This window comes from Ranitomeya variabilis, chromosome 2, assembly GCF_051348905.1.
Source record: "Ranitomeya variabilis isolate aRanVar5 chromosome 2, aRanVar5.hap1, whole genome shotgun sequence".
NCBI lineage: Eukaryota > Metazoa > Chordata > Amphibia > Anura > Dendrobatidae > Ranitomeya > Ranitomeya variabilis.
The window spans coordinates 928,849,629-928,871,788 of record NC_135233.1 but is presented as its reverse complement, the minus strand read 5'-3'; the positions used below and the strand labels follow the sequence as shown (position 1 = coordinate 928,871,788).

General features: G+C 42.3%; 1 protein-coding gene across 4 annotated transcripts in view; it reads left to right on the top strand.

The window, feature by feature from the left end:
- Positions 1-22,160, top strand: part of SCHIP1 (schwannomin interacting protein 1) — an 867,777-nt gene that overhangs the window by 741,544 nt on the left and 104,073 nt on the right. For 2 of the 4 annotated variants that reach the window (XM_077290656.1, XM_077290658.1), the window contains one exon: positions 6,720-7,304. In XM_077290656.1, coding sequence (XP_077146771.1) covers positions 6,720-7,304 — 585 coding nt within the window. Of the gene's footprint in view, positions 1-4,094; positions 4,248-6,719; positions 7,305-22,160 lie in introns of those variants that run through there. The other 2 variants (XM_077290657.1, XM_077290659.1) reach the window with 2 other exon arrangements.

Sequence of the window (22,160 nt, the reverse complement as noted above, 5' to 3'; positions counted from 1 at the left end):
CAGGAGTCAAGACTGGCACACAAGCTGAAATGGCAATATTACTCTCCCACTGTTTTTTTATGTTTTTTTTTTTTATTTTCAGGGAGACTTTAGAAACCAAATAATATTAAAAAAAAACAAAAAAACAAGGCTTTCTATGGCCCACTGAATGAGAGGGAGAGAGGTGGCACACCCAGGAGTCAAGACTGGCACACAAGCTGAAATGGCAATATTACTCTCCCACTGTTTTTTTATGTATTTTTTTTTTTTATTTTCAGGGAGACTTTAGAAACCAAATAATATTAAAAAAACCAAAAAATAAATAGGCTTTCTATGGCCCACTGAATGAAAGGGAGAGAGGTGGCACACCCAGGAGTCAAGACTGGCACACAAGCTGAAAGGGCAATATTACTCTCCCACTGTTTTTTTATGTATTTTTTTTTTTTATTTTCAGGGAGACTTTAGAAACCAAATAATATTAAAAAAACCAAAAAATAAATAGGCTTTCTATGGCCCACAATTAGAGAGAGAGGTGGCACACCCAGGAGTCAAGACTGGCACACAAGCTGAAATGGCAATATTACTCTCCCACTGTTTTTTTATGTTTTTTTTTTTTATTTTCAGGGAGACTTTAGAAACCAAATAATATTAAAAAAAAAACAAAAAAACAAGGCTTTCTATGGCCCACTGAATGAAAGGGAGAGAGGTGGCACACCCAGGAGTCAAGACTGGCACACAAGCTGAAAGGGCAATATTACTCTCCCACTGTTTTTTTATGTTTTTTTTTTTTTTTCAGGGAGACTTTAGAAACCAAATAATATTAAAAAAAAAAAAAAAAAAAAAAATAGGCTTGCTATAGCCCACTGAATGAGAGATAGCACACACAGCAGTGGCACACAAGCCCTGACTGAGGCCAATATTTTTCTCCCACTGATTGATGTAGTGTTTTTGTGTTGAGGTAGATTTTAGAACACAAATCACGGAAAAAATAAATAGGCTTTCTATGGCCCACTGAATGAAAGGGAGAGAGGTGGCACACCCAGGAGTCAAGACTGGCACACAAGCTGAAAGGGCAATATTACTCTCCCACTGTTTTTTTATGTATTTTTTGTTTTTTCAGGGAGACTTTAGAAACCCAATAATATTTAAAAAAAAAAATAAATAGGCTTTCTATGGCCCACTGAATGAGAGGGAGAGAGGTGGCACACCCAGGAGTCAAGACTGGCACACAAGCTGAAAGGGCAATATTATTCTCCCACTGTTTTTTTAGGTTTTTTTTTTTTTTTTCAGGGAGAATTAGAAACCAAATAATATTAAAAAAAAAAAAAAAAAATAGGCTTGCTATAGCCCACTGAATGAGAGATAGCACACACAGCAGTGGCACACAAGCCCTGACTGAGGCCAATATTTTTCTCCCACTGATTGATGTACTGTTTTTGTGTTGAGGTAGATTTTAGAACACAAATCACGGAAAAAATAAATAGGCTTTCTATGGCCCACTCAGTGAGAGATGGCACACACAGGGATGGCACTGTAGCAGAAATGCCAATCTTAATCTCCCACAAAAAAAAAAAACAAAAAAAAAAAAAAAACTGTCCTACAATTACTATCTCCCTGCAGTAATGTAAGCCAGGTATGGCAGGCAGCAATAGGAGTGGACTGATGCACAAATTAAATAAAAAGTGTGGAAAAACAGAAAAGATAGCTGTGCAGAAAGGAAGGAACAAGAGGATATGTGCTTTGAAAAAAGCAGTTGGTTTCCACAGTGGCGTACACACAGCAATACAGCTATCACGGAGCCTTCTAGGGCAGCCCAATGAGCTACAGCGCTGAGGGGAAAAAAAAAAAAAAATAGCTTCCACAGTCCCTGCACACCGAAGGTGGTGTTGGACAGTGGAAATCGCTGCAGCACAAGCGGTTTGGTGGTTAGTGGACCCTGCCTAACGCTCTCCCTGCTTCTGATGAAGCGGCAGCAACCTGTCCCTAAGCTCAGATCAGCAGCAGTAAGATGGCGGTCGGCGGGAACGCCCCTTTATAGCCCCTGTGACGCCGCAGACAGCAAGCCAATCACTGCAATGCCCTTCTCTAAGATGGTGGGGACCAGGATCTATGTCATCACGCTGCCCACACTCTGCGTTCACCTTCATTGGCTGAGAAATGGCGCTTTTCGCGTCATTGAAACGCGACTTTGGCGCGAAAGTCGCGTACCGCATGGCCGACAAGCACAGGGGTCGGATCGGGTTTCATGAGACGCCGACTTAGCCAAAAGTCGGCGACTTTTGAAAATGATCGACCCGTTTCGCTCAACCCTACACACACGTATAATGTGTGATATAGTAGCTGACATTGCACAGTATATGACAATGCACAGTGTGTGACATTGCAGTGTGTGACATTGCACAAAAAAAAGCCAAGAAGCCAGCGCTGTCCATGGTTAGCACACAATACATAAAGTGCATGTGCACATATTGATTTCCAAAGACATACTGATAGGGAATTTAGATTGTGAGCCCCAACGGGGACAGTGGTGATAATGTGTGCAAACTGTAAAGCGCTGCGGAATATGTTAGCGCTATATAAAAATAAAGATTATTATTATTATTTCTAACTGTACTTTAAACTGAGACATTTAGCAAACAATTGATCAATTTTTTGAGCCACCCCGCCACGTCACGGCATTTTCAGATGGGGCAGTCCTACTCTACTTTTTTATATACGCTGTGCGATTATGTTCTCCTAAATGTATTAAAACTAAGACTATATTAAATGCAAACGTACCTAAAGCATTTCTGAAACACTCCCATGGTGCCAAAAGGGCAAGGGCAGATAAAGGCCGACCAGGTCTGGACAAGTCAGCCGGACATTTTGGATCTGACCTCCACACTGCCAAACCAGCAACCATAGATGAAGGGTGAAACAGGCCCAGACACAGATGCATAATCAAATAGAGCCTATGGGGGAGGGGAGGGCTGCAAGTGTGTACAACAGCCTAAATATAGTTTGGTTATGCGCGCCATTTTATCTGTCTTTATCGTGATTGATCTAGGCTGTTATACACACTTGCAGCAGCCCTCCCCTCCCCCATAGGCTCTATTTGATTATGCATCTGTGTCTGGGCCTGTTTCACCCTTCATCTATGGTTGCCGGTTTGGCAGTGTGGAGGTCAGATCCAAAATGTCCGGCTGGCTTGTCCAGACCTGGTCGGCCTTTATCTGCCCTTGCCCTTTTGGCACCATGGGAGTGTTTCAGAAAAGCTTCAGGTACGTTTGCATTTAATATAGTCTTAGTTTTAATACATTTAGGAGGCCGTAATGGCACAGCGAATATAAAAAGCGTAGAGTAGGACTGCACCATCTGAGAATGCTGTGACGTAATTAATATGTGCACATGCACTTTATGTATTGCGTGCTGATCATAGGCAGCGCTGGCTTCTTGGCTTTTTTTGGTGACATTGCACAGTATGTGACATTATACAATGTGTGACATTACACAGTATGTAACACTACACAGTGTGTGACATTACACAGTATGTGACATTATACAATGTGTGACACTGCACAGTATGTGACATTATACAATGTGTGATATTGCAGTGTGTGCCATTACAGTGTGTGACATTGCACAGTATGTGACATTATACAATGTGTGACACTGCACAGTATGTGACATTATACAATGTGTGACATTGCAGTGTGTGCCATTACAGTCAGTGTGTGACACTGCACACTGTGTGACATTGCACAGTGTATGACACTACACAGTATGTAACACTACAGTGTGTGACATTGCACAGTATGTGACATTATACAATGTGTGACATTGCACAGTGTGTGACATTAGTGTGTGCCATTACACAGTCAGTGTGTGACATTGCACAGTGTGTGACCGCAAGGCTGCTTCTCCCCTCACTACCGCCATCATTTCTAGATGAATACAGCTTTGTACCATAAGGGCGCGCCCTGAGTGCGCTAATCCCTTTCTCCACTAGGTGGCAGTGTCCGCCCATACAGCTACGCCACTTGCGCAGTTCGGCAGCACTTGGCATCCCGATTACAGCGAGCACTTACGTAGACTCCGGAATTCCTATTCCCAGCACTTTACGCAGTGACGTGAACGGAGTGAGGAGTTTCCGGAGCTGTGGATGTTGGTGCCGGGCGGCGCCGGTACAGAGAGCGGAGGATCCTGTGCAGTCCTGCGGGTGCGGAGGAGGGGACACGGCTGCGTCACACAGGGATGAGGGGCTACAAGGTACAGAGCCCGGGCATCAGGTATGGGGGTGATACTGGGGGCTAAAGGGCAGAAAATAGCTCTTTAGGGTTACCCCTACTTTTTACATCTACACTGTCCACCTGTAGAAATGGTGTGTGACTGTGTATGTGCATGAGAGTATAGGTATGTGTATCTATGTACGATACAGTGTGTGTGTGTGTGTGTATATATATGTAGTATGTATGTGTGTATATATGTTACATGTATATACTATATTATATATAATACAGTGCACGTGTAAGTCTGTACAGAACATACGCACTGTGTCATATATATGTATACACATGCACACATACATACCTTATCAGCTCTGCAGTATAAGGACACATTTTACATGGACGCTCCTCGGGTACCAGATCTTTGGTTTCTTCCTATTCTTCAGGCTGGTCTTCTACCTGGATCGTATGATGGGCTCCATGTCCTACAAGTATACACTGTGCAGAGTATATACCATCTACAGCAGCCGTCCTGCAATAACTCTGCAGATCTGGTTGATATGTGCATGTCACACTGGTGCCGGATGACAGAAATGTCTATGACTGGTGGCTGAATGACCGCTGTCTGCACCATATGTAACATACGGCGTATACATTATTACTGAAGAATAAATAATTACTAATAAATATTTCCAGAAATTATTTTGGGAATTTTGTATCTGTAGATCATTCTGCTTTTTTTGTCCGTTCAGCATTTTTGCTATATTTTCTACACATTGGCATTTATTATGAGTCGGCCCGATTATATATCCCATTATAAGTAATGGAGCGGTAAGGGTACGTCCTCGTGAGCCCCTTTTACTGCAGGATGAGAGGACACTATTACTCTCTGGATGTAGACTTTTGGCTGTATATTTCCATACCTTTTGAGCTATGCAGTAGAGCATAGTATATGTTATATATCAGGTTGGCTGCCAGCCGGTCTCATTAAAAAGACTGTGGAGTAATCAGCACAGAGAAAAGACAAAAATGCAGGAGGTTTCTTTGGGCTCTGCCAGCTGGTTAGGAGACAGTCCTGGAATACTCAGACCGGTGACAAGTATTTGTTTATATATGGTCTTAATAAAACGTTCATATAAACACAATGAACTTTTTATACTGTTTCATGGGTTATCTCTGAACGGATGGATGGGTGGGTGGTGCCAAAAGAAACCTCAGCATTTGCTTTTTTTCTGTACCTAATATCAGTACCACTACCTTGCCAGTCCTTGTGCAGACAGTATGCTGCTGTTTATGGAGGCCTGTACTCTGCTGCTAGAGCCGCAGACGCAGGCTCATGTGTAATCAGCCATGGGCCAAAATGACCTCCTGTAGGCCCGATCTGTCACAGGATTGCTAGCTCTGTAGGTCGTCAATAGGAAATGCTGTTTTTGCAATTGACCTTAGGGCTCATTTCCACTGGCGAGAGACAAATCGGTCCGTAATCTGGACCGAAAAAAGGGATGTAGCGTATGCGATTGTCATGCGAGTGTAATGCGAGTGCAATGCGATTTTTAATCGCACCATCCATTTTACTTCCGTATGACATCCGTATGCAATCCGTTTTATTTCTCTGCAACTATTTTTATACAGTCATTTACAGGACCATGGACAGTGTTCTAGGCCACAGAATGGTGATGTATGCGTAAAAAACGGACGGAATACGGATGGTCCGTATTCCGTCCGTTTTTTTTCTCGCACCCATTGACTTGCATTGGTGAGTCTCGTCCGAGACTCGCAGCAAATCGCAGCATGCTGCGATTTTTTTCTCAGTCCGATTTCGGCTGAGAAAAAAATCGCAAATGAAAAGACACCTATTGAATAACATTGGTCCGAGTGCAATCCGATTTTTTATCGGATTGCACTCGTCTGTTTTCCTCGCCAGTGGAAATGAGCCCTAAATGTTAGGCTACTTTTCCACGATGAGTTTTCTTTAAAAAAAGTGCATATTTTCAAAAAGATGCAAGTATCCTATTTTACTTAATGGGTGTAGAAATGCTGCAGAAAATCAGCATCAAAAACTCACCAAATACTCATCTTGGGAGCATAGCCTGATAATACCAAGCAATTTACTGCCTAAGTAGATACCAGATTCACATTTAGCTCTGTGTGGTAAGGTCTGGATGGAAGGAGCCGTCTCGTTATGCCCACACAAGCGTTTATAGCTGATAATTGCAACAGCAATTGAGTGTGGTGGTAATGATTATGAGGAATATTAATGTTGGGCACACTGCTTATTATCACGCTGTCGGAGGTGTGTATGATGATGCATGTGTCATTGTGGCTCAGACAGAGGAGGAGTGGAGGGATAGGAATCTTTGCAGCCTCAGGGAATGGATATTCTTGCTCGCAGTTTCCAGTTGCTTCATGTTTTTTTTTCTCCGTAGAGCAAGTATAGACAGGCTGCTTGACTTTGATGAATAAGAAACACAAACTTATCTGTCTTCCTTCTTTCCTTTTTTTTCTCCTTGGCATGCTGGCTATGTCTACCTGCAGGACTACAGAGAGGATGGCATGGATTTAGGAAGTGATGCTTGTAGCCGCTCAAGTTCTGAATCTAGCTCCAACAAAGTGACTCCTTGCTCGGACTGTAAGTCTTCCCCCAGCCTGGATCTGGCTGCCCTGGAGGATTATGAGGAGGAGGACTTTATGGTGGACAAGGTGAGTGATGAGTGGGAAGATGAAGATGAGGAAGAAGAAGTTGGAGGTGATGATGACTTTCCTAAGGACAATTGTTTTTCAAGGACTGTCACAGCCAGGAGTTTAGCAGAAGAGTTTGAGGACATTAAAGGTGGTCATCTATCTGCCACCAATGGAAACCCATCTCATCGGCATAAATTAAATGGAAACTTAGTAACTGGGAAACCCCCAAGTAGAAGCAAGCACAGCCCTCCCAAACCTCAGAATAACTCTTCCAGAGGGCCTCCACTGAACTCATTTGTTGGATCTGGTGGCCTCATGAGGGAGGAACCTCAGCTTCCCACAATGGATTGGGAAGCCCTAGAGAAGCACCTCGCGGGACTACAGTTCCAGGAGCAAGAGTCCAGGAACCAGAAACAAGCAAGATCAAATTACACTTCAGTAAGTTTTTATCCTTTACAGTAATTGTTTGAAAGAGGGAAACTCTTTACTGCATTTCCATCAGTAGGCACTGAAGCAGATTTTGTGCATGATGTTCATTTTATGGGGCATTTTTTCAGGCCGATTATAGGCAGAATCCACCTGAAAAAGGTGCCATGCACACTGTAATGTGGCTAGGTATTGTTGATGGTAACTTATCACTGTGTTTTAAACGATATACCGTATTTTTTGGACTATAAGATGCATCGGACCATAAGACGCACCTAGGTTTTAGAGGAGGAAATTATGGAGAAAAAAAAACTGAAGCAAAAAATGTGGTCAATTCTGTACTTAAGATCACCTATCCTGGTAAATATGGTCCCCTCATCCCTATCTTGGTATGCATGGACCTCATCCCCATCCTGGTATGCATGATCCTATCCTTATTCTGGTATGCATGGCCCCTTCCTTATTCTGGTATGATTGGCCCCATCCCAGTCCTGGTATGCATGGTCCCATTCTTATTCTGATATGATTGATTGGCCCCATCCCGTTCCTGGTATGATTGATTGGCCCCATCCTGTTCCTGGTATGATTGATTTGCCCCATCCAGTTCCTGGTATGATTGATTGGCCCCATCCAGTTCCTGGTATGATTGATTGGCCCCATCCTGTTCTTGGTATACATGGCCCCATCCAGTTCGTTGTATTATTGATTGGCTCCATCCAGTTCCTGGTATGATTGATTGGCCTCATTCCCTTGCTGGTATGAGTGGCCCCATCCCAGTCCTGGTATCCATGGCCCCATTCTTATTCTGATATGATTGATTGGCCCCATCCCGTTTCTGGTATGATTGATTGGCCCCATCCCATTCCTGGTATGATTGATTGGCCCCATCCCGTTCCTGGTATACATGGCCCCATCCAGTCCCTGGTATAATTGATTGGCCCCATCCCAGCCCTGGTATCCATGGCCCCATCCCAGTCCTGGTATCCATGGCCCCATCAGAAAAGATTAAAAAAAACAAACCTCTACTCTTTCCTTCCTCCGCTCCCTTGCAGTCTCAGCGTCCTTCTCCGGTGCCAGCAGCTGCTTAATGCTTGTAAGCAGTGTATGGCAGGGACATCATGCGCTGCTCACAAGCAGAGCACAGCTGCCAGAATACTCACCGGGTGTTCATCAGAGATCGCAGTGAGTATCCGTTCCTCTTCAGTAGCGTGCACTGTCAGCCTCCGGCTTCCTGCTGGGGCCAGCGGTCATATGTGCCGATACTTAAGAGAAATGAATATTCTGATTATTTTTATTTATGTTTTTTTTAATCTTTTCTGATGGGGCCATGGATACCAGGACGGGGATGGGGCCAATCAATCATTCCAGGATGCCAGGAAGAAATGAATATTCATTGCTCTCCACGCCGATGGGCGTGGAATGCAGTGCATATTCATGTCTCTAATTTAACAGCGGGCACAGGAGTTATCCGAGCCGCCGACTCCTGCCTCTGTGACCCGCTGCTCCTCTGATACCGCTCCCCAACCTCCCCACCACAGCCAGAGCCAATATATCCAGATTATAAGACGCACCCCCCATTTTCCTCCACATTTTGGGAGGAAAAAAGTGCGTCTTATAGTCTGAAAAAAAACGGTACGTGCAGATTTTCCTCCGGGTATCCCCCTTCGATAATTGTCTATGTGCACAGATGCTATATGGCTGTACATCGCATTCTTGCAGCTCCATAATGCAGCTATGGACGCTGTATGGTTCTGTATTACAGAGATATTCTCCCTATAGAAGCTGTGCTGTGTTTTCTGGTTCATTGGTGGTGTGGTTTCCCATAATTTGAATGAATCGAGTAATAAATGGAAACGCCAGATCATTTGCTGTTATTTAAAGAACATACCAGGTGCAATTCCTTTTCATTTGCCTTTTGAATGGCCTTTAGACCCACAAGCCAAATACTGATCACCTTGTAGGTCTATTGTAAACATATGCAGTTATTTTACAATCATGAAGAATTCACTGTCTGGTCAATGATCGAATCATTTATGATGTCCTGAAAATGATGAGTTGGTGATGTGATATTTCCCATATGAACAGGAATCTGCTTGTCATTAGCAGACGAGATATGAGTAAAGGGAGCCATCTCATCTAACTTCGGGAAAACGTGATTATAGTACATATAAATGTGTGGTTTTTGAAGATTGATGCTATATTGTTGATCACCACAATTTTTCCCAATTTATAATGTAATATTACACTTATGCGCCTGGCTAGACTATATACTGTACACAAAGCCTGTATCTAGCATGGGGCTAGCCATTGTCGGCTGCCATGTTTACTGAGATATGTTCGCCTACAACTAATTCTTTCAGAAACAGTGACTCCCTACATATGACATCCAGGGACATTTTGGATTTGGGTGCAATTACTTGAAGTAACAGAGGACAGCTCAATAACTGGTGATTTTCTGAATGTTAGAGAAGTGTTCTTTCACATGTCACATGGTGTCTTGAGCTAATAATGAGGATAAATGTGTTAGTAGTTATTTATAAAGATTCTTGCATCCTCCACTATTCTGTTATTTTTCACACATCTGCTATTTTTACTTGCCATATGGCAATGAGCTCCAGACAGCACGTGATAGCCACAATGAATTCTGGTGTGCTACACAACAAGGATGAACAAATATTGTAACATTTACAAAGCATTTAGTCCATTCCAAGAGACTTTCCGCATCGGGCGGTCTGTAATCACTTTATAGCTATCGGTAGAAAACAACTGTTACAGGTGATCTCACACTTCATCCATTTATGTGCAGGTAGCTGCTTACACATCGCTAAATGAACAACTATAACATACTGTGGCATCGCATCAAATATACCGCAATGTCATCATACAAATAGCAAGAGAAAAGTCCAAATGATTCCTCACCAGATGCCATAGTACAGTGCTGCATCTCACTGCTCGCCATCACAATGCATGTTTCGCACAGGCTTTTTCAGGGTCTTCTGTAGGTCTAGACACGTGTGGGACAGACCCCTAGAAGACACGCTTGTTTAGAACTACAGAAGGCAGACAGGTGTAGAACCTCCTTAAAGGGAACCTGTCACCCCCAAAATCGAGGGTGAGGTAAGCCCACCGGCATAAGGGGCTTATCTACAGCATTCTGTAATGCTGTAGATAAGCCCCCGATGTATCCTAAAAGATGAGAAAAAGAGGTTAGATTATACTCACCCAGGGGCGGTCCTGCTGCTGGTCCGGTCCAATGGGTATCGCGGTCCGGTCCGGCGCCTCCTAGCTTCATCAGATGACGTCCTCTTCTGGTCTTCACACTGCAGCTACAGCGCAGGTGTACTTATCTGCCCTGTTGAGGGCAAAGCAAAGTACTGCAGTGCGCAGGTGCTGGGCCTCTCTGACCTTTCCCAGACGTCTTCGTCTTCGTATCAGACGAGGACGTATCAGATAGAGGACGTCTTCGTATCAGACCAGGTGAGTATAATCTAACCTTTTTTTCTTATCTTTCAGGTTACATCGGGGGCTTATCTACAGCATTCCAGAATACTGTAGATAAGCCCCTAATGCCGGTGGCCGCAGCTCACCGTTGATTTTGGGGGTTACAGATTCCCTTTAAAAAATGCTTTGATCTCAGCCACTTTTACATTTATGTCGGATGACTTTATATGATGATTATAGTTATCTGCCATCTGTGTTTATTGTGATTCCAAATGTTTGCGTTTTTTAAGATTGTTTTGCATTGTAAGTTTCTATAACCATGACAATATTTTGTGTATGTTGTCAGATTATCAAATACAATGAAAAATGTGATTTTTTAAAATAAATGGAGTCTACCTGACAAACATCGATGTGACGTATTCTTACTTATGTGAATAGACATTGCTGTCCAAATAAAAGATCCCAATATGTTCTAGGTTTCCCAAACAAAGTAGTCATCAATATTAGATGGAAGTATGGCTGTCAGCATCCTTACCAATCAGCTGCTTGAGGTGGCCTCAGTGTTGTGACAGCCACAATGTCCTCGCCATTCTTTACGAGGCACAGTTCTGTATTTCAGACTGAAGTTTTATACCAAGCAAAGCAACTACTAAAAGTACAGAGCTGTGCCTGGTAATCAGTGAAGAGGTTCTTAATGAAGACCCCTTTAAATAGCTGATCATCATGGTGCCAAGAGCTGGACCTCCACCGATGTAATATTGATGGTCTGTCCTAAAGATATCTTAATATAGCCTAAACTAACTAGTTCTTTTTAGCTGTTTTCTGAATTACCTTCAATGGCTTTTTCAGTAGGTCTGTGAAGGTTGCTGTTCTGGACAGCAGTGCCATAGGTTAATAGGTATTGATGACCTATTAATTCATAGAGTAGTAGGCAATAGGGTAGGTCATCAGTATGAGATCAGATCAGAGGATATCGCCTCTGGAAGCAACCAGTTGGTATCAATGTATAGAGCAGAACACCACCGCTTTTTAGTGGCGGCTGACAAGTTCTGCAGTTTATTTCTCATTCTGCGCTATACATTACGTACATCCAGCAACTACCTACCAGATATCAGCCCATAGTTGGGGTTGCCGGGTTGTGGACATCCACCAGTCTCAGGTTATTAGCATGTAAGTCCTGGACCGTCCCAGCTAGATTGGCGATTGATGTGTAATTCAAGGGGTTGCCTTGGCTTCTGTTAATAGGGTGAATATGCCCAATATTTCTAATTACTACAACCAATAACAAGCGAAAAAGTCCAACATCTCAGATCAGCCTTATTTGCTTTTTAGTACCTAGCAATATCCAACATATGATAATTACGGTATTTATTTGTCATATGAATGCTTTTGGCAGGTAGATTCCATATAGTACAAAAAAAAAATCAAATTTTTTATTGTATTTGATCAACCTTTTGTCTGATATTTGCTTTTTAGTAAGCATCTGTCACATACAGCTGTTGTCATGAAAAGGTGTTGACAATTTCAAAAAATAGCTCAGAATCTGTCTTTTTGGCCTCCTGAAATCTCTAGTGTATGATCAGCTCAAGTATATTTCCTACCAATGCTATACAAATATTGAATTTATTAGTAAGATAGTGCGTTAAGGTTTGCCGACATTTACAGCAGGAAGGAAATTCATGTCTTAAGAAGGAAGCAAGCACATTTCCCTGCAAAACGTACAACGTGAACTTAATGATTTATTTCAGTATGGCATCTGATGTTATAAAAAAAATTAAATCCCAGCAGTACTAGCCCAAAAAGAGCAATGCTATTGATTAGAGTTCATGCAGTCGATTTGCAAGACTCTATCCATTGGCTACGTCATTAATTTTTGGCGCCTGAAAGGGAGCGCAGCCCCTCTTACCTGATGGCATCCTTGGCTCTTTTGATTAGTTGGCCTGTTGTGATATCACATGTATGTCATGCCATAACGATGACATTGCTGTTGGCTGGGTGATCAAAAATAGAGCTGCGAATGCCTCCAGGTAGGTGGCTGATATTAGGGCTCCCACGTAACGGCCACTGGTTACTGACATGGCTGATGGACCAGGTCCTGCGAATCGATTTGCACCGACGCGAATACTAACTAATAAATTCTGATAAACTCCTTACACAAGAATGGGTTGCTATCAGTCAGGATTTGGCCCTGATATCCTGCATGCGAGGGCAAACTGCAGAAAACTTGAAGTTGCATAAACTTGATATATCTGTCAACAATAGTTTAAAAACTTATGAAATGCCTATTTATGTACTTCAGTAACCAAAGAAACATCTGGTTAAAAAATCTAAAAACACTAAAACTACAAACTTTGTAAAAAACTAAATTTGTGTCCATCACTGAAACCTAGCAGACTATGTTTTTATCCATGTCTAAAAAAGACAAAAACTGCAGGACAGAGAGTGTCCAAAGTGACTCCGACAGCTTCATTGAAATGTCGAAATCCTGTTTTTCAGGGATTCTTATAGAAACCCCAACATAGTGCTCAGCAGAAAGAACGGTATTGGGCTCGTTCACACGGCGGTATTTTCGGTCCGACTACTCTCTATGGGAAAAAAAACAAAAAAACAGACATTACTCGGACAAATGTTATTCAAGGGGACAGTACAGATGAGCGATTTTTCTTTTTTTTTTTCACTGACCGAATTTGTGCATGAAAAATATCGTTTCTATTATAAATGGGATGAGACTTACCCAATCAAGTCTATGGATGTGTAATATCATATGATTTTTACGGATATATTGCAATCCTGTAACATAGTAAACTATAAGTGGTGGACTATAATGGTGCAGGCGGGGTAAACGTGTGCTCTGCCGTGCATCATTTTCATGCATACGCCTGAATCCTGTTTTCCAGGGGATTTGGATGCCCCAACGGGGCGACCAAACGTAGAAGTTGCAGTTAGAAAGCCCCGTAAGGCATTATTATATTCATGACTTCGATTGCAGAGTCCACCTTGGAAATTCTTGAGAATAATCAATTGACCTTCTAGTGGATATCACTTATGCTACATTCACTCATCCGTCTGACCCTTAGAGTTTTATAGAGCCACTCTCACATCAGCTTTAAAATTGGGTCCATGTCTCCGGTCTACGAGACTCCGATCATATCATGTTCCCATCTGTTTTGCACATTAGACTCAGCCATTAAAGTCTACGAAAATCTCGGATTTTCACACACACGGATGAAACTAGGAATGCAGACTTAGTACTTACTGTACTCGCCTGTTTTTTAACTGATACATTGTGAAGAGTCAATGTCTAAAAACGTTCACTCACACGGATGTGTGACTGTAGCCTAAGAGATCTCAATAATCCTGCATAGTTGATTATGCGAATACACAAAAAAAAATCTTCCGACTTTCCATTTAGGAAGGGCTTACATTATGTTTGTGGTTCTGCTTTATATACAGTGTTGTCTTATTATAAAAGCTGATATCAGAGTCAGGTCTTCAGGAAATTATTGCTTATGTGTAGAAATAAACCAGTGATCAGGGAAAATGGGAAGTAATTGCCCTTTTTAAACTGAAGAAATATCAAGTTTCCACTGAATAATATTTTCCTTTTAGTATAAGTGCCTCATTCATAATAGCAGCCCATATGAGGAGCTCCGCTGCACACTGAGGTGCAGACAGCCCATTTAGGACTCACCTTCAGTATTACTGCTGGTGTTTATGACTTGCTTGCGTAATAGAGAGCTTGGAAGTGATTCTAGGTACCACAATGTGCAACGGCTTTTCTGTGTGTTGTATAATAGCTCGTGTAGGCAAGATGGGCTCATCTGGGATGATGTGAATACAGGTGTTGATTAGAATTGCAGTAAGATTGATGGCAGGTGCGGCATTCACAGCTTGGATATGATGATCTATTGAGTCAGACGTGGTGGGAGGTCTGTGATAGAACATAAAACAATCAGCATGTCCATCTGACTGCAGAATACGTGATGATAAAACTTTTTTCCTATAGAAATGGCATGGTTGCTTTGTGTGCTGTACAGAGTCTTACTTGAACACGTGTATTCCTATAAATTTATTTAAGGTTTTATTCAGACACACTCACTTTTGTGGCTTATTGCCCCGATTTTCCAGTGTCTTTAACTGTTCTTGTGCCGGAACTGACACTTTTCAATGTGGAACCACAGCAGATCTGCATCGACTGGATATAATTTACTATTTACATTGCAAAATAGTATTAAGTATTGCATATGTTCAAACTTCTGAAATTGAGAATCTATGTAACCCTGTTTAAAGGCTTATTCCCATCTTAGACATTCATGGCATATCCTTTTGGATGTGCCATAAATTGTCTGACAGTGATAAGTTTTGTTGTAATGAAGTAAAAATCCAACCTGTGCAGCCTTAGGGGCCCCATACTCAATAAATAGCTGTTGGATCAACCATCATTCTGCTTACAGCTATCTCTCCGACTCTGAGGTGTATCTAGGTTTTCTGGAACTCGGGGCAAGAATTCAGTTTGATCCCCTCTCCCCCCAAGCACATATGTGATTTGCACACTTAGTCACGTGCCAAAGAGCTGCTCTCCCTAATTCTCTCAATGTTCAGTGAAAAACTCAGAGAAGCAGGAAGAAAAGTGAGTTGTCATGTGACCATCAGTGTGAAAATCGCATATGAGTGAAGTGGCCATGTGATGACTGCTGGAACCTGCAAGCAGATCTGAATCCTGACAGTGATTATATTACACGCTGTTAGGATTGCCATGCTACAGGGCTTAATTTTATAATAAAAGGGCTTGTCCAGGTTTGAAATCAAAGTCTGCAGTCACTCTATGTGACTGCAAGCTTCTGAATTCTCACAGCGCATGCACTGCACACTATCTGCCCTATACTGAACCCCTGAATAAGTAATTGTCCCACACTATATCCTCCGCACAAAATATGACCCCCACACTGTCCCTCTTATGGTACATGTTCTCCACACTGCCCTCTCCTTTCCTTGCTGGGCTGCCTCTTCACATTGTCCTCTCATGCTGTGTCCCCCTATAAGGCCCAGTCTCTATATGGTTCCCTCTCATCACACTCCTCCTCCTTGGCATATTGTCCCCTTCTGGCTGTGCCCTTACACTGTTCCCCACACTACTGTCTCTATTCTGTCATATTCCGTCCATTACACTGCAATATCCATAAGGGAGTGAACAGAAATGCACAAGTTGAAAAAACTATCATAAAATTGTATTTTATTGAGCTCTTTTAAAAATACCGAAATAATTAATTAAGTACATAAAAACTTAAACCAAGTAACCTCAGTTACAATTTTATGATACTTTTTTCAACTTCTGCATTTCTGTTCACTCTCCTATGGATATTGCAGTGTAACGGACGGAATATGATAGTATATGAAGCACATTATGATTGTTGGATCATTTATTGATGAATGTCTCTATTCTGTGCCCACTCACACTTTTCTTCCCCCATACTGTCTCCTCACACGTTTCCCCTCCCCCTCATGTACATCCCTCCTGCTAACCATTCTGTCTCCTCACATATTTACCCCCTCGCTCCCCATACTTACCCTCACACATCCCCCGAATTTCCATTTTGTGTCCACATTCATCCCATTACCCTCGCTTCACATACTTCCTCCTCACACATCCCATCACCCTTGCTCCCCCATACTATGTCCACACACATTTTACTCCTCGCTACTCATGCTGTCCGCACCCATCTCTCACTCACCCCCCACAGACTAAATCCCCCCTCCACACAGAATAAATCCCCCCTCCACACAGAATAAATCCCCCCTCCACACAGAATAAATGACCCCCTCCATACTGATTAAATACCCCCTCCACACTGAATAAATGACTCCCCTTCCACACTGAATAAATCCCCCCTTTCCACACTAGATAAATCCCCCCCTTCCACACTGAATAAATCCCCCCCTTCCACACTGGATAAATCCCCCCCTTCCACACTGAATAAATCCCCCCCTTCCACACTAGATAAATCCCCCCTCCACACAGAATAAATGACCCCCTCCATACTGATTAAATACCCCCTCCACACTGAATAAATGACTCCCCTTCCACTCTGAATAAATCCCCCCCTTCCACACTAGATAAATCCCCCCTTCCACACTTGATAAATCCCCCCTCCACACAGAATAAATGACCCCCTCCATACTGATTAAATACCCCCTCCACACTGAATAAATGACCCCCCTTCCACACTGAATAAATCCCCCCCTTCCACACTAGATAAATCCCCCCTCCACACAGAATAAATGACCCCCTCCATACTGATTAAATACCCCCTCCACACTGAATAAATGACTCCCCTTCCACTCTGAATAAATCCCCCCCTTCCACACTAGATAAATCCCCCCCTTCCACACTTGATAAATCCCCCCCCCTTCCACTCTTGGATAAATCCCCCCCTTCCACACTAGATAAATCCCCCCTTCCACACTGAATAAATCCCCCCTTCCACACTTGATAAATCCCCCCCCCCCTTCCACTCTTGGATAAATCCCCCCCTTCCACACTAGATAAATCCCCCCTTCCACACTGAATAAATTTCGCCTTCCACACTGAATAAATCCCCCCCCACACACACAAACACACACAGAAAGAATTCCCTCTTCCACACATAATAAATTCCTGCACCACACAGAAGTAACACCCAACCCTCCACCCCTAGGTATTCCTCTGCTCCGACTCTTCCATACACAGCTCTTTTGTCCTCTAAAAAAGAGGTCTTCCAGACTTCTGGTGGCTTCTAATCTTGCGAATAGCAAGAGGATTACACAGGTCAACAAAAAAAATTTTTTTTTCTGGTGTCCAAAATATTTTAATGAATTTAGGGTATTTTTGGGGTGCTGATTCTGAATATGCTATCAGTTTTGCCAGATTGGCTCAAGTTTTTGAGATTTTTGGTATCTTATTTATAGCACTTGTTGGTAAATGCGACGCATCATCTCATTAATTTCTTTGGATTAGTACTTGAACTGAGCAGTTCTCAATATAGTTTTGTGTTAATTAGTGTTCTAAAAGTTTGTTCATAGCTTGATTTTTGCACTAACTTTATGTTGTTGTCTGTTTTCCAGTGAAAAGCATGAACTCATCAAGAAGAAGTTGTCTTAACGATCCAGACTCATTCTGTTACATTTGTGGTGAATACACACTGCCAAAACATAGAAGAAACATAACAGACCGTAAAAAAAGTGTATTTTGCCTATTTTGGGGTTATGCTTGGGGACCAAGACAAGTTTTGGGCACCACACATAATGTGCAAAGCATGTATCGAATTATTACGAAAATGGAGCAAAGGACAAAGAAAAAGCTTCAAATTTGGTGTTCCAATGGTGTGGAGAGAGCCAAAAAATCATCATGATGACTGTTATTTCTGTGCAGTGCAAGTGCAAGGATTCAATAAGCATAAGAAACGAAAATGGGAGTAACATGGAATCTGCAAGAAGGCCTGTCCCTCATTGTGAAGTTGTGCCTGTACCTGTGTTTACCATAAATAACAGTCATCATGATGATTTTTTGGCTCTCTCCACACCATTGGAACACCAAATTTGAAGCTTTTTCTTTGTCCTTTGCTCCATTTTCGTAATAATTCGATACATGCTTTGCACACTATGTGTGGTGCCCCAAACTTGTCTTGGTCCCCAAGCATAACCCCAAAATAGGCAAAATACACTTTTTTTACGAAGTCTGTTATGTTTCTTCTATGTTTTGGCAGTGTGTATTCACCACAAATGTAACAGAATGAGTCTGGATCGTTAAGACAACTTCTTCTTGATGAGTTCATGCTTTTCACTGGAAAACAGACAACAACATAAAGTTAGTGCAAAAATCAAGCTATGAACAAACTTTTAGAACACTAATTAACACAAAACTATATTGAGAACTGCTCAGTTCAAGTACTAATCCAAAGAAATTAATGAGATGATGCGTCGCATTTACCAACAAGTGCTATAAATAAGATACCAAAAATCTCAAAAACTTGAGCCAATCTGGCAAAACTGATGACATATTCAGAATCAGCACCCCAAAAATACCCTAAATTCGATGAAATATCTTTGGCACCAAAAATGCTGTTGACCAGTGTTATCAGTCGGAAATCAGACATGCCCGATTCTTATCTCTACCAACATCATCTGTTGGGGCAGAGTCTGGAGGCCCCGATAAACATCCTGGCACCCACAGCTATGTGGGTCTCCTCACATGCCTGATGGGTAGTTAGGCATAGACTAAATGGGTGCACTTAAACATCTCTGTTCACAGTTGGTGTTATGGAAACCGCCGAGCACTGCCATTCTCCATAGTTTCCTGTCCTGCATGTATCACGGAGGAAACCACATCCATCAGAGGTTACTTGGCAAATTCTGTGAATACAATATAAATGTCCAAGGTGGGAATCTCTAGGGTTTGCCCACACTGAGATATTTTTATTTGTGTTTTTAAGATGATCCAGCTCAAAATGCAGATCAAAGAATAAAAAGTGTTTGAGGCAGGTTTTGATGTGGAATTTGAAGTATATCCATCCATGTCAGTAACTCAGTATGAATATACAGTAATTTATAAAAAGTACCAGATTATCATGTTTAAAGAATGAATATACCCTAAAGAAAGAAGCCTATTCTGTTCTAAATGCAGTAGTTCCTCAAAATATATCTAAACTCCTGCCACCTAAATTGCTTCTCTTAGGAGTTCAGTGTTTTTTGCAAATGCTGTTTGTAGAAATTAAGTAATTATTTATGAAAGCGCCATTACTGGAAACTCTGAAACCCTGAGTGTTTCAGGACAAAGGAAGGTCATTAGTCTTGGGATCAGATTATTGCAGTGAGAAATGGAATGTGGACAGGGGGATAACATCAAAGACTCCATTAACCTGGGTCACATCAGTAGGAAACCACCTGGAATTCCAGATTGTAGACATCATAATTGCACCCATGGCACCTGCTCAAAACACAGGGGACTGTGGAAAGTACAGGTTGTTATCCTATGGAAACACATGGTAACTTTGTGCAATGATCACTGCCCCTATTCGTCGTAAAATGTAGGCTACTTGTATATGTTCAAGTAGTTTTTAAGTAAAAATTCAATTTGTGCCTTATTACCGGCCCCATACTCAATAAATAGCTGCCAGACAAACCAACATTCAGCTGGCAGCTTTTCCTTCGGACCCCTCTATACACATGAGCTCCTGTGGTCTGTAAAGAGAGGTGCTTCCAAACTCTTTTGCCAACATCTTATCTTAAGCACAAAAGGATTATCAGTCGGAAATCGGACATGCCAGGTTCTTATCATTCCAGACATCATCTGTTGGGGCAGAGTTTGGAGACCCCATAAACATTAGACTATCGGTTGAGCCTGCCAATACTGGTGGGTTTGACCAACAGTAGACTAATTTTGTATGGGAGTCTTAAGTATGGTCATTGGCAGACCCTCTGCTGACTGTAAGTTTTTTAAAATTTGGTATAGACTGATTGCTAGAACCCTCATGTAAGGGAATAGGTCCTTACATCCCATTATTTCCCAATTTTTAGATGGCAGAAAACCCTCTAAGGATGCGTTCCATCGTAGCTTCTACATGCTGCAGAGACTTGGCTGGCTGTCACGCACAGTGTGGGAAGACTGAGTGCAACACGAGGGGATGAGGGGAAGAAAGCCCAAACACTAGGGAAAGGGGGAGTGGAGACCCGTAGGCAGATCTAATAGCACCCTGCCTTCCCTACCGTACTTATATTATTTCCACACCAGTCGCCGAGCAGGAAATCTAAGCCCTGTATATCCCTAGACTAGGCCCTGAATAGGGAAGGGGGATAAGCACTGGTTAGTCCCCACTGTACACTGAAGACAAGAAGGGAGACAAACAAGAGGGAAGAAACTTAGCTTGAGCTGACTCCAGAGAAGTAACACCAAACATCCTTCAAGAACACCAGAGAGGAAGTAAGCCGACTGCTATAGCTCCAAGCCATCACAAGGGAAAACGTGAATATCACTGGCGGCTCCCTGAAGCAGACTGAGAGTCTATAAACACCGAGGTCCTGGTGTGTCAACTAGAGCCGGAGGGAGGTTGCCACTGGGTCCAAAAGTCAGAAGGATTAAGAAGGCATCTGCAATGCCAATCGCAAAGACATTCTGCAACCAGTTGCAGATCGACGGTCTGTTGCCTCTGACACACCGGTGACACTGGCACTGTAGATTTGACATCTGCATAGTGATGAGCAAATATACTCGTTACTCGAGATTTCCTGAGCACGCTTGGGGGTCCTCCGAGTATTTTTTAGTGCTCGGAGATTTAGTTTTTTTCGCCGCAGCTGAATGATTTATAGCTACTAGCCAGCTTGATAACATGTGGGGATTCCCTAGCAACCAGGCAACCCCCACATGTACTTATGCTGGCTAAAAGCTGTAAATCATTCAGCTGAGGCGATGAAAACTAAATCTCCGAGCACTAAAAAATACTCGGAGGACACCCGAGCGTGCTCGGGAAATCTCGAGTAACGAGTATATTCACTCATCACTACATCTGCAGCCTTCCAACTTACGCTGCAGGTTACTTTGTATATGTGCATAGCATTTGTGTAGCGGAGACACAATTTCATTTGAATATTTCCACACATTTGCATTGTTTTTTTTTCTCTTATTGAAATTTCACAGCAAATACATTTCGCTTGAATATATAACAACAACTTTTTACCTTTATTGGGTAACACACAGAAAAAGTTCAAGAAATCCACCCATAACAGAACTATAGGGTGCTGCATATTTCCGTACAATCAGAAGTCAGGGACGTCTAGTATGTTACTGAGCGTTTTGATCCATCGCTTGAATATGCCGCACAACAAAGGATCAGATGTATCTGGCAGTTTTTCTTTTTTTCACTGTTTAGTGAGATCAGAGGTTCTCTAATTGCGAATTCCAGACTTATAATAGGAAGTCCTGGGTGGATACACGTTCCCTGTAATCAACATAGCAGCTTACCCTATGCAAATCCATCCAGTAATCCTGTGGGAAGGAGATTGCAGCTTGTCATAACGTTGCTGTAGGTTTGGAGCCTGTTTTCGTGGCTTCCTTATGCTATTTCCTTCTATTTAAAGCAAAAATAAAGTATAAATTTAGCTCTTCAAGGATGAAGCTACTCTGTAATTTGCTTTCGGCAGCTGAGAAAGCATCTCTCACTTGTCATGTTGGAGTAGATGCTGTGTGTACTGACACAGCCATTGGAAATATCGAAATACAACTTATTTGTCCATGATACAGTCACTGGGAGAATCTGCAGCGAGCTAGGGCTGCTGTAAACTTACTGATAATGATAATGGACAGTTCCCATGGTTGTTCTGTAATTACGTAGTTTGGAATTAATGCCATGCTTCTTGCTGTGTGCTAATAGATTAATGCAAGTAATTCTTTATGTC